The 13120-nt window shown below is 39.9% G+C and overlaps 1 protein-coding gene across 2 annotated transcripts in view; it reads right to left on the bottom strand.

Moving 5' to 3' along the window:
• Positions 1-12819, bottom strand: part of LOC309694533 (uncharacterized protein) — a 13329-nt gene extending 510 nt beyond the window's left edge. The window contains exons 1-3 of one of the 2 annotated variants that reach the window (XM_082514694.1): positions 12606-12819; positions 9780-10017; positions 1-2096 (exon numbers count right to left, since the gene is read on the bottom strand). The exon at positions 1-2096 is cut by the window's left edge and continues 510 nt beyond it. In XM_082514694.1, coding sequence (XP_082370820.1) covers positions 853-2096; positions 9780-10002 — 1467 coding nt within the window. In that variant the 5' untranslated portion in view covers positions 10003-10017; positions 12606-12819 and the 3' untranslated portion in view covers positions 1-852. The remainder of the gene's footprint in view (positions 2097-9779; positions 10018-12605) is intronic. The other variant, XM_082514695.1, reaches the window with a different exon arrangement.
• Between the last annotated feature and the right edge of the window lie 301 nt (positions 12820-13120).

Here is a 13120-nt window from a genome sequence, read left to right as displayed (position 1 = left end):
CTATAAAAATCAGAAAGGAATTTGGTTCCAGTAGATGGTGGCTCTCAAGCACAGCAATGTAAATCTCTCTCTTACACACACACACACACACACCACCATCAACTTTTCTAAGTTGCTAATGAAAACATAACTGAGCAGCAAAGTCCATCTAGCTCTTCACGGTTGTTGTGGTCGTGATAATTTTGTGAGGACACATTGAAAAGCCTCGGATGAACTTGCCAAAGTTCTACAAGTTAGGCGTCCGTAGCTTGTGTCCAGATCACATGTGTGTGTGTATGCATGTGTAATGTACATATAGACACGTGTGTTTATATGTACATTACACATGCATACACATACATACACAAAGCTGTGTAAACCAACTATAAATAACTAATCTAAACTTATATACATTAAATACAGAAATTAAATGAGGTGGAATGAATACTACAGAATGTACATAAATAAAAAGCACAACTAACTAAATCAACATCACAACATGAAGTGACTTCCAGTCCATAATGACTCCAGATTTTTGGTCTTAGGTATTACTTGAATGATTTCAAATCCTTTGTAGGAAAACCAGAATGACTGATGAATTAAATGTTTGCAATAAAAAAATAATAAATGTTTTTTATAACAAAGTTTTAGTTAAAAAAAATATTAACTAACATCTACAATTAATATATACATGTTATCTGTACAGTTATCTGTACAGAAAAACATTCATCATAGTAACAAACCAATTAGTGTAACAAACAGTTGTTACTGTTACGGACATAAAATACCAAATTGAACTAAATATGAGGTAATCTTTTCCCTCATATATTGTAGTGAAGCTCCGCTTTGAACATTGCTCCACCTTTGACACTTTCATGTACTGTGAATTCTCATGTGCTTTTTCAAGTGTGCCGCCTGACTGAATGTTTTACCACATATTTTACACAAGTGTGGCTTCTCACCTGTGTGGATTCTCATGTGAACTCTGAATGCTGACGCGTTACTAAAGCTTTTCCCACAGGCGCTACAAGAATGTGGCTTCTCACCTGTGTGGATTCTCATGTGCTTTTTCAAGTTTGGCGCCTGACTGAATGTTTTACCACATATTTTACACAAGTGTGGCTTCTCACCTGTGTGGATTCTCATGTGAACTCTGAATGCTGACGCATTACTAAAGCTTTTCCCACAGGCGCTACAAGAATGTGGCTTCTCACCTGTGTGGATTCTCATGTGCTTTTTCAAGTGTGCCGCCTGACTGAATGTTTTACCACATACTTTACACAAGTGTGGCTTCTCACCTGTGTGGATTCTCATGTGAACTCTGAATGCTGACGCGTTACTAAAGCTTTTCCCACAGGCGCTACAAGAATGTGGCTTCTCACCTGTGTGGGTTCTAATGTGAGTGTTTAAGCTGTTAATCTGAATGAATCGTTTCCCACAAGTGCTACAAGAATAAGGTTTCTCACCTGTGTGGATTCTCATGTGAACTCTTGATGATGATGAGTGACGAAAGCCTTTCCCACAGGTGCTACAAATATATGGCTTCTCACCTGTGTGGATTCTCATGTGAGATTTTAAGTGGATCAGATGACGGAATCGTTTCCCACATGTGCTACAGCAATAAGGTTTCTCACCTGTATGGACTCTTAGATGGTTAAGCAGTCTGTATTTATACTGAAAGGTTTTTCCACAAATCTCACATTTTACAGACTTTCTACTTGTGTCAGGCTTACACTGACTATATGACATGAGCTGGCTCTCTACTCCACTTTGCTTTCTCTGATTTCTCCTCTTTGTGTTTGCATTTGTAGTTGATCCTGAGTGCACATGCTCACTTTCTTCCTGGCCTTGGCTCCACTCTGGCTGAGGACAGTTGTTAGAAAGAAAGTCACTGCTTGGTTCAGGTTCCTCATGAGTAGAAGTCACCATACATTTATTAGTCTCTTCCTTTAGAAGAAGCCGCTCTCCCTCCTGACTGGTGCAGGGTTCCTCCTGCTCCTCTTTAAATTCTGGAGGCTTTCGATCCTCCTGATCCAGACTGGAGATCCTTTCATGGTTAGAGACCTGTTGGTCTGCAGGAACCTCTTCCTCCTTACAGATCTTTTGATCTGAAAAGTCTCAAGAGACAAAAACAAAAACATAAAATGAAAAAAACCAAAAACTCGAACATTAAAAAAACAAAACAAAACATCTCATCAACTATTAGAAATTCTCTATGAGCATGTCGCCCACGTACGCCAGTGTAATTCAAACAGTTATGCTAGTGATACTGACACTTAGATACACCGGAATAAATTGAAGTTTGGGGAGCTACATACAAATCAAAAGATCTTGCTGCATTTTCTTACATATAAATTTTGTACATTACTACAATGAATTTTAAATAAAACCCCTCAGATGCAGTTTAAGTGCAGACCTTCAGCTTCAATTCAGTAGGTTGAATGAAAACACGGCATAAAAATGTGAGAAAAAAAATCATCATGTTCATTTCTAATACAGATGCTTGCTTTCTCCTTTTTAATACTCTACCAGGCCTTTACTGCAGTGACTTTCAGGTCTTGTTTGTTTGTAGGCCTTTCTGTCTCAAGTTTAGCTTTCAACAATAGAAATGCATGCTCAACTTGGTTAACGCTTGAGGGTCGACGGATGTGCTGACGCGCCAAAAATCAGACCACCAATTTAGGACAACACAGCAACAAGATGCAACGACCCAGAGTCTCCATTTCAACTTGGGTCGAAAGTGCGGACTTCAAACTTTATACCAGTTTTTAAATTGTGTTGACAGGCCACGTAAAACAGACGTATGATAAAAAATACACACAATGTTTTTTTCTGAATAAAATAGTAGTGTTTACAGTGGGAAGAAACTGTAAAAACAGTGTTTTTTTAAGGACAGCGCTAGCAAACATTCCTTTTTATCTTGTGAGAGAAAAAGACAAAACACCCCTTTCCTTCCCCATTAGTGAAAAAATGTACCATGTTGACCAATCGAAAATGATGTGGCAACATGTGGCATTTTGTTGTTTGGGAAGAGGTGGAGGTTTTAGGAGTGACACTGGCGAGTCAGAGCGAGCGAGCGAAAGAAAGCGAGAGAGCAAGTTTTGATGCGTGAGAGATTTGTCATACCTGCAGGTAGGGCTGCCACGATTTGTCGACTAGTCACGATTACATCAACTATCAAAATCGTAGACGACTGAATTAATAGTCGACGCGTCGTTTGAAGCTTTGTAAGATCCCAAAAGACGCAGGAATAATAGCAGGATTTAAGAGTGTAATAACAGACTGAAACAGAAGATGGCAGCACTGCACGTACAAGGATGCCAGCTGCCGTTAAACCCCGAAGAAGAAGAAGAAGCAGCTGTGTCCCAGAATTCATAGCGCGGCCCAGCTTAGTTTCCAACAATGGTGGCAGCTAGTTAGTTTTAATATTACTCGTATTATTCTTTCTGGGTCACAAAATAAACGTTTAACATATTTTCAGGCGAGAATGTAGCTGTGTAAACCTCAAATATCGGCTCAGTTTATCAGGACACCACATATTTTCAAAAGCGCTCCGACGTTTTCGGAGACGTCTGTTACCCGCTAGCTCGATAGCTAGCCGGGGGCTAGGTCACTAGCGCCGTGAGAAGACCGGATTCCCGGCAAATTGTTTTCAAACCCACCGCCGTCTTTCGCTACTCAGGTTAAATATATATGAGTCACTTAGATAAATTAAAAATGTTGTTGTTTGGCTTTTTTTTTTTTTTGTATTTTATTTGTTCCTGAGTAAATCGGTTTGTCTGAGATTAAAGTTATAGTTTTTACACAGCTGAATAAACGTCAAGCAGACAGCTGATTATCAGAAGTGTGAGATACTGGAGAATATACTCCGGTGTCCTGTTATATTTTAGATAGCAAGGAGTTTATTAAACTTCACCGAAACAATCTGCAAATTTCATTAAAATTGAATAAACTATCATCTTGTCTTTATCTTTAGTTAGCACCTTAAAAGCTTAAAGCTGTAAGCTAATGATAGTTATATAAGAGCAGATGCTGCTGGTGCAATAAGCTGTAGTTTTACGTCCAGTGGATGATGATCTGATTAGTCGACTAATCGCATAAATAATCGGTGACTAGTCGACTATCAAAATAATCGTTTGTGGCAGCCCTACCTGCAGGGTTTATACCTGTGGTGTTCTTCTCAGTCTTATGTGTGCATTTTTAGGTACATAGTGCCATGTACCGATGATATTTGCAAAATGTGTGCATAATTTTTAGAAATGTACAATTTCTATTTGCATTTTAAGTTTCAAAAATGATTTGTTAAACATGTTTGTGGTTTTTACAGTAAAAAATATAACTTTTTTTCTACTCGGATTTTAGGTTTTTTGTCTCAATTGTCGTCAGTCGAATCAGAATTTGAATTTTTTTTGAAAACATGGACATGGCATCCTTTGGATTAATGAGGATCACTTGCTTGTTCTCAGTGCTCAGGTCAAAAACTTTCTTCTGTGATGGAATTTCCTATCAAACTGGCTGCTTAGGCGTCAAGTTTCTAACTCGACAATGCTCACATCCAGACGACGGGCTTTTCAGTGAAGGCCTTGCATCAGCTAGACAATATTAAACCACATACTGCATTTATTCCAACAACATGGCTTTGTAGTAGTAGAGTCCAGGTGGTGAACTGGCCTGCCTGCAGACATGGCAAATGTTTCTTTCATCCACTGAAAATATTTTGCATGAAAGTGAAAAATATGAAAATGGAGACCCAGGACTGTTCAACAGCTAGAATCTTATATCAGAGAAAAATGGGAAGAAACTCAAAACAGCAGCTGCTCTCCTCAGGTCACTAACTGTTGTTAAAAGAAGACAGAAAACAGTGGTAACATGGCTCCGTCCTGACTTTTCTGTTGCTATCTTCAATTTCAAAATAAGCAAATGTTTTGTATATTTGTTTGTTTTGTTGTTTTTCTTCTACAATGTCCAATTGGGTTTAATTGGGTTTGTATCTGTAGAAATTTTATATCCATTAACAAATAAAGACAATCAGCATCATAATATGAACTCATTTTCAGGTTTCAACATTAACTAGACACAAGATTGTTTCTACTTTCTCAACCAACACACTTCGGCTTGTTCCTTTTAGTTTATATTATTCCTGTACCCCTGAAAATAAAGTTTAAGTTCTAATTAGAATCCTACATTAGTAATATTTGTTTGTCTCATCTATAGAGTATTCCAAACTTTTCATACTTTGTTGGTAAAATTATTTAGCACTAATTTCCTAGCAGCGGCTGTACTGTCCTGTGACAATTACACCCAGCTGTATTAGGAATTAGGTTAAAGAACTCAGGGCTCGCAAAATCGCTAGCCCGACGTCCCGGGGCTAGCGATTTTTCCAGTCGGGCTACCAAAATCTATCTCTGCCCTGCCCGTCGGGCTATTGTAGGAAGAAAAAATATATGTCAATGCTTTTGCATTCTTTCGGAAATGTAGCTGGGTAATTATGTCATTGGCATCGGTGAGCCACTGTCAATATGTGACATATTGAAATCGCGTTTGAATTTGCGCTTGTTTTTTGCTTTCACTTTGCAATCGCGTGAACTGTGTATAGAGAGCGACAGCACTGATTGGTGAGTGACGATCATTTGCGCACGAATTCCTCTGACATCGTCTTATCAATCGTTAGCTTACTATGCAAACATGACAAGTGAAATCTCCCGCAGCTTAAACATATGAGAGGTTGATCGCGCAGAGAATCGCTGACCGTTATGTGTGTGTGTGTGTGTGTATAAAAGCAGCAGGATATATATTTTAGTTCTGCTGAGCCAAATAAGAGAGGTCAGGGTGAAGAAGTGACAGCCAAAGAAAAGCTTACCACAAAACGGAAAAGTTATGACAAATCAGACTATAAGGCAAAAAGAAAGTGCAGCTTTATGGTTTCATGGACAAAATAATTTCTGTGGCTGCAATATGACGAGCTAAATAACCAGGGCTGCACATAAGTGGTCCACAGGTGCGCATTCGCTGTCAAAATAAAAAGAGTGCACAAGATAAGAAGTTGCAACGCGTGTTTGGGTACATAAGATTTTCTGGAGGAAGACAGACATTTGTTTAGAACTCTTAAAGATGTCGAAGAAGCTCCTTTAAGCAATTACTTTGGTGTTCCTCCACCTACAAAGAAATATCAGGAGTCCGAACCACAAAAGAAGCGCGTATTCTCAGAAAAGTGGTTGCAGGAGGTGAGCTGGCTTCAAACAAATGATGAACGCACAGAGATGTGGTGCGGAATGTGCCGTGAAAATCCCACTCTAGCGAACAAAAACAGTGCCTTTTATATGGACGCAAACGCGCGTTGCAACTTCTTATCTGGTGCGCGTCTTTTATTTTGACAGCGAATGCGCACATGCGGACCACTTATGTGGGCGATCGTGGCTCAAGAGTTGGGAGTTCGCCTCGTAATCGGAAGGTTGCCGGTTCGAGCCCCAGCTTGGACAGTCTCGGTCGTTGTGTCCTTGGGCAAGACACTTCACCCGTTGCCTACTGGTGGTGGTCAGAGGGCCCGGTGGCGCCAGTGTCCGGCAGCCTCACCTCTGTCAGTGCGCCCCAGGGTGGCTGTGGCTACAAAGTAGCTGCCATCACCAGTGTGTGAATGTGTGTGTGAATGGGTGGATGACTGGATATGTAAAGCGCTTTGGGGTCCTTAGGGACGAGTAAAAGCGCTATATAAATACAGGCCATTTAGCATTTACCATGTGCACCCGTGTAAATAACATAATGTTCTGCCGGGTGTGTTGTTGGTTTTCCCTCGATTTCTGAGTCGACAAGCACCTTTGTTACTGGGACCAGTAATTTTAAGAAAGGCCCCCATTAGAACCCATGAGAAATGCAAGAAATGCATTGCTCAGTCTGCAATATCTTTCCCAGAACAAATACCAATTGCAAATAACATACTAAAAATAAACCTGAAAATCAGTTTAGAACAGCTACTATGTTGCAAAGAGTGAACTACCACTGGCACAATTTAGCAGTCTTTGCAAACTTCAAAAAGCAAATGGCCTCGATCTTGGTTCCACTTGCCTCTTACCCGTGACTTCAGTGGAAATTTCAAATTCAGGATCTGACACAGACTGATTCATGTCCTACACAGTTCTTACAAGTTCATAGAAATTTCTGTTTTCAATTAGAACCAAGTATTTGAGTTGATGATTGTAATTTTTATACAATGTTGTAATTTGTGTTTCAACAATTTTTTGATTAATGTTTTGTTTCCGTTACAATATTATACGGAAACAAAACAGGAAACAAAACATCAATCAAAAAATTGCTCTCTTTTTTTATTCGGGCTACTTAAATTTATTTTGGGCTACCAAAAACTGAAGAGTCCCTGCCCGAAGGGCTACCAGGGATTTTGAAATTTTGCGAGCCCTGGAACTGTTTTGCTTTTTCGTTTAACTGTTGTTAGTTTTGCCATATTTGTGCCTTACCAACAGTGTTGGGTAGTAACGGAATACCCCGGGGTTCCCTTTACTACGGTTCGGAGCCACGGACCTGTTTCATATACGCGCGGAATAGTTTTCTATATGAGACCCAGCAAAAAGTGTAGCCGTACCTAATGTCCAACCTACTGATACTCATTTTACATTAAGATTTAAAAGTCTAGTTGGTACTGGTATGGCGAGTATCCTTCAGTAATAGTAATAAATCACACAGCAATTCATGTAGTTGTAAAAAGCATGTTAATATATTAAGTAATCCAAAGTATTCAGAATTAGAGATGGACCGATCCGATATTACGTATCGGTCCAATACTGACCTAAATTACTGGATCGGATATCGGAGAAAAAAAAAAAAAGTAATCCGATCCATTAAATATCACGAAAGCACCTCGCAAAACTTGCAGCACGCCGTAACTCACCTCAGAACGTTAGCACGTCAGAGCAGTATGCGTCACGTGATAGAGCGGCTGTGGCATGCGGGACCTGTCGGTGGTCTGGATAGCATGTGGAGCTTCGCTAGCAACCTGGCATTTCATCTCCGACAAAGTTATCCCGAGAGAAGTAAAGCAAGTGTGTAAGTCCATCTCTGAATGTTTGTAAAGCATTCCTGCGTTAAGCTTAACAAACGACTGCCTCTCGCTCTCCGGCTGCTACTTCAATCGTGAAACTTACTTAATTACTTGCTTAATGGGGCGATCGTGGCTCAAGAGTTAGGAGTTCGCCTTGTAATCGGAAGGTTGCCGGTTCGAGCCCCGGCTTGGACAGTCTCGGTCGTTGTGTCCTTGGGCAAGACACTTCACCCGTTGCCTACTGGTGGTGGTCAGAGGGCCCGGTGGCGCCAGTGTCCGGCAGCCTCGCCTCTGTCAGTGCGCCCCAGGGTGGCTGTGGTTACAATGTAGCTTGCCATCACCAGTGTGTGTGAATGTGTGTGTGAATGGGTGGATGACTGGATATGTAAAGCGGTTTGGGGTCCTTAGGGACTAGTAAAGCGCTATATAAATACAGGCAATTTACCATTTAATGATCAGCTGATCGGCTTTTCTGTCGCGAGTCCGTCGCACTTGTTTGCTTTTGGCCCACTTTGCACCAGAAAGAGGAAACCAGCGGCTGAACAACAGCAGAACGTTTAAGCTTGATAAGCTGTTGTTAGAATTTATTTAATATTACTTTCTACTCCAGGATCTTTTTCTACGTAGCTGACGCTGGTAACTGTGCAGGGGCGGATCTTGCAAAGTTTAGCCAGGGGGGCCGATAGGGCATGAACAGGGAAAAGGGGGCACAAAGACATACTTTTCTTTCTTATTCTCATTTAAAATGTCGAGCTTTGAATAAATAATTATCTGACACCCAAAGTTTTAATTTGATGTAAAAGGAATAGAAGTCAATTACTGTATATAGTGACTATTAAGTCTAATATATATACCCTAGTAAACTATAGTACTTTTTCCTTTGGGAAGGTACCATCTGTGCAGTCTGCAATTTTGTTGAAGAAAGATGTTGAATCTATTTAATATTTCTTGAAAAATAATTGATTTCTGTGCATTTTTTTTCCACACTGCATCAAATTAAGGTTGATTACGTCGATTAAGCATCATGAGGTGGAGCGTGAGGGGTGGTTCCCTATTTTTTATTTATTTATTTTTGTTGTTGCTGGGAGTTGGAACCCTATTAGTTAGGTTGCTTAATATTTATGCTAAGTACTCTTTAAAATACCAGAATAGGGAGGATGGTGTAGGTTTAAGTTTATTAGATTGATCAGTATTGCTGAACTATGAAATATTTTTTTTGCATACAGGTATAACAGAATAGCTTTAGTGTAGTTGTTGTTTTAAACTTGAGTATGAACTTATACAAAATGCAGCAAGCTATTTAAAAAAACAGTTTTGTTGATTAAAAAACACTATATCGGATTCATATCGGTATCGGCAGATATCCAAATTTATGATATCGGTATCGGACATAAAAAAGTGGTATCGTGCCATCTCTATTCAGAATACATTACACTCACTGAGTAACGAGTTCTGAATACATTACAAAATACATATATTCTGTAATACATTTTAAAAGTAACTTTTCCAACACTGCCTACTATTAGCAAACTTGCGAGCCACATGCTATGAAGCAAATCTATGGTCTACAGTGACCCCTTGTAGACATTGTGAGACATCGTTTCTGCTTCCAGAAAACCACAATTTGTGGGACTGTCAACTGCTCCTAAAAGAAAACTGAGCAACAATAACAGATATTACTTTTCCTTCTTCCCAGTGCAGACATCACTGATGCTTCACTCGTTCCTGCCTTCCTGATAGTTTCACATACCTTTGCTTTGTATCTGTATTTCAGGTTTCCAGATGGTATCCAGCAGTCTGAGCCTCTCCTGCCCGGTCCAGACCATGATGTGTTCAACCTCGTGACTGGTGCAGAGTTCCTCCTGTTCCTCCTTAATCTGAGGAGGCTCTGGGTCCTCCTGCTTCAGACTGGAGCTCCTCTCCTGGTTACAGATCTGTTGGTCTGCGGGAACCTCCTCATCCTTACTCTTCATTCTGTTTTGAGAATTCTTGAAAAGAGACAAGTGATAACGGGAGAAATTAAAAATGAACAAATGTGACAAATGTTTCAAGAGCACCGTGTGAGTGACTCAAGTTCTGATACTTTTATAAGCAAAATTAAGAATACAAAAACTTTCAGGTAGCTGCTGCCAGCTTGGTAAATGGCCTGCATTTGTATAGCGCTTTTCTAGTCCATAGGACCCCAAAGCGCTTCACACTACATTCAGTCATTCACCCATTCACACACACATTCACACACACAGCTTCACAGTTGCGCAACTGTTTGTCATTTTAACCTGCCACAGTAACAACCAAAAGTAATTATATCATTAATTATATTTAGATGGAGGATTTTAGAGTATTTCTCACCACCTGACTATGATCTGAGTCCAAATTTCAAATTAAAAGCTGTTTCACTTTGTTTGCTGATTTGTGCTTAAAGCTGCAACACCTACCAGTATTTTGTTTTGTTTTTCATTATTTTCAAACTACGAAATAATTGCAGTCACAATAATAAATTAATATCATGTAAATTATTTAAACTGTACTTAAGTAAAAATATAGAATCACCATGGTGGGATGGTGGTTAACACTGTTGCCTCACAGCAAGAAGATTCTTAATTCGACTCAGGAGTTTGCATGTTCTGCTCCTCAGTGTGTCGGTTCTCTCTGGGTACTCCAGCTAGGGCTGCCACAAACGATTATTTTTGAGATAGTCGACTAATCACATCATGCATCCATTGTTGTAAAACGTACAGCTTATTGCACCAGCTCGCACCGGCTCTAACATAACTATCATTAGCTTACAGCTTAAAGTGTTTAACGTATGTGCTCACTAAAAATAAAGACAAGATGATAGTTCATTAAACTTTTAATTAAATTTGCAGATTAAACACCACCGAGACAATCAATTCAGCAGTCTGCTCTTTGCTCCCTCAAATATAACAGGACATTGGAGTAAATTCTCAATCATCTCACATTTCTGTTCAGTTTTCTGTTTATTCAGCTGTGTGAAAACTGTAACTTTAATCTCAGCCAAACTGATGCACTCAGGAAACAATAAAACACTGAAAAAGCCAGATAATAACATTTATAAACTAAGTCACTTATATAACTAACCCTATAGATGAAAGCACATAACATTTTATTTTCAAAAGCAAATAACAAGCTTATAGAGCAGTAGTTTTCGGTTTTCAACAAAAGCATGCAATTTACTTTGTGTACAGTCAAATGGAGTTGAGTCAACTAGTGCCACCCGTGGCAAGGTGCCATAGCCTACAGCCAGATCAACTTGTGACACAGACATCTGCAGCACAATACATTTGTAACTTTCAATTTTTTCTGTTTTTGTGTCTTGCGAATAAACCTTTTTTATATAATTATATTATGCATTTATTTTTGGCCTACATCAGTATAAAATGCCAAATTATATACACAAAGTTATTGAAATCACCAGTCCTGTTGATTATCATGATTTTAATTTTCTTTCCCATAACAAAGAAATACGTCTTGAACAAATATATGACACATTAATATTTCACATCCTGTTATCATAGCCTGCCTGTGTAGAGAATACATTAACATGGCAAATGTATTGTGCATGAAACAAATTCAAACGAGGTGCAGATGTGTGTCACAAGTTAATCTGACTGTAGGCTTTAGGCACTTGACCACAGGTGGCGCTAGTTGACTCAATTTGAGTGAACATAAAGTAAACTGCACGTTTTAGTTGTGCAGCGAAAACGCTGAAATCGGAGTAATAACACGTACGAGGGGAACAATAACGAAGACAAGATTCTCCCGATCGTTTACTCTTGCTGTCCTGTGAACAACATCGGCGTGGTGTTAATTGTTTGCCGTTTTCGCGATCGCCTCGCGCACGAGAATATCACCAGGTAAACTCGCGACATTTCTAAACATTTTGTTATTAAAGAGCAACAACACTGAGGGAGTGTGTTTGAGGTAACCTTATAAATGTCACGGATGACACATTTGGTTTTATTTGCTGTTTTGTCGGTAGCGGCTACTGAAAAGCAAGCCTACCACACATCTGTTCGCCAGTTAATCCGGAACACTGGCCGCGAAGGATTTCACTCGCAGAAAAGGCTCATCGATGGTGGCTGGGATCGCGCCACGATTATCAGCCATTGCAGCCTAAGGCTCGGGGAAACGAGCCCGCCATCCCTTTATAGTGGCCGAGCCCACTGGCGATAAGGAAAGGTAGCTCGTCATAGAGGACTCACGCTCGGGGAGACGTTTTTATGGTCGACTTAATAATGGAATAATGGCATGCATTTATATAGCGCTTTTCGAGACCCTCAGAGCGCGTTACAATCCCACTATTCGGTTCTATACTTAGGCTCCCAGAAGAGCCTCGAGAACCCTGGTGCTGTCTTTGCATACCTCCACAATGCTATGTTATTTAATCTTTAAAAAAAAGGAGATTTCCTGCGTACGACCAGAAAGAGCTCAAGTACCGCGCGTTCCACAGTTTTAAAATAAATAACCTACAACATCTGCACGGCAACCACGTGGTGCGAGTTGAAGGTTTCTCTCACAGATTCTTTCGTCCGCGTGTTTAATACTAAAATCTTACCGTTTAAATCAAAGGGACGCACTTATGTGATGAGCTGCTGGTTGATCTCACCCTGGTCGATTGTTTCTTAACCTCCGAGCAGATTTCTACCTTGAAAAACTCTCAAACCACTGTTGTTTGTTTGTTGTGGAGTTTGAGTGACGTCATTTCCGCTATACTTCTATTAGAATTTCGAGTAGAACTGGCGCACTGCTGCCCTCCTCGGGTCATTCGTAGTCCAAATAAAAGTCCTTCCAAACAGTCCAGTGCTTTGCAGAAACCCGAATAAAGAATTTTAGTTCCCCAGTGATCCAAGCCAAGTATTGACTTAAACAGTCTGTAATATTCTGCAGCACAACTGGAACAGACTGTCTACACATGTAAAGTAATGACACCCATTCTTTTCATTCTGTTATTGCTTTTTCCACATGCTGTTTTTTTGATGATGGATCCACATTCAGAAGACCCAGTGCTTATTAAATTAAATTAATTAATTTTATTTATATAGCGCCAAATCACAACAACAGTCACCTCAA

This window comes from Aulonocara stuartgranti (genome assembly GCF_965226115.1).
Source record: "Aulonocara stuartgranti genome assembly, chromosome: 18".
In the NCBI taxonomy this organism is placed as follows: Eukaryota; Metazoa; Chordata; class Actinopteri; order Cichliformes; family Cichlidae; genus Aulonocara; species Aulonocara stuartgranti.
This window is presented reverse-complemented; position numbering and strand designations above follow the sequence as displayed.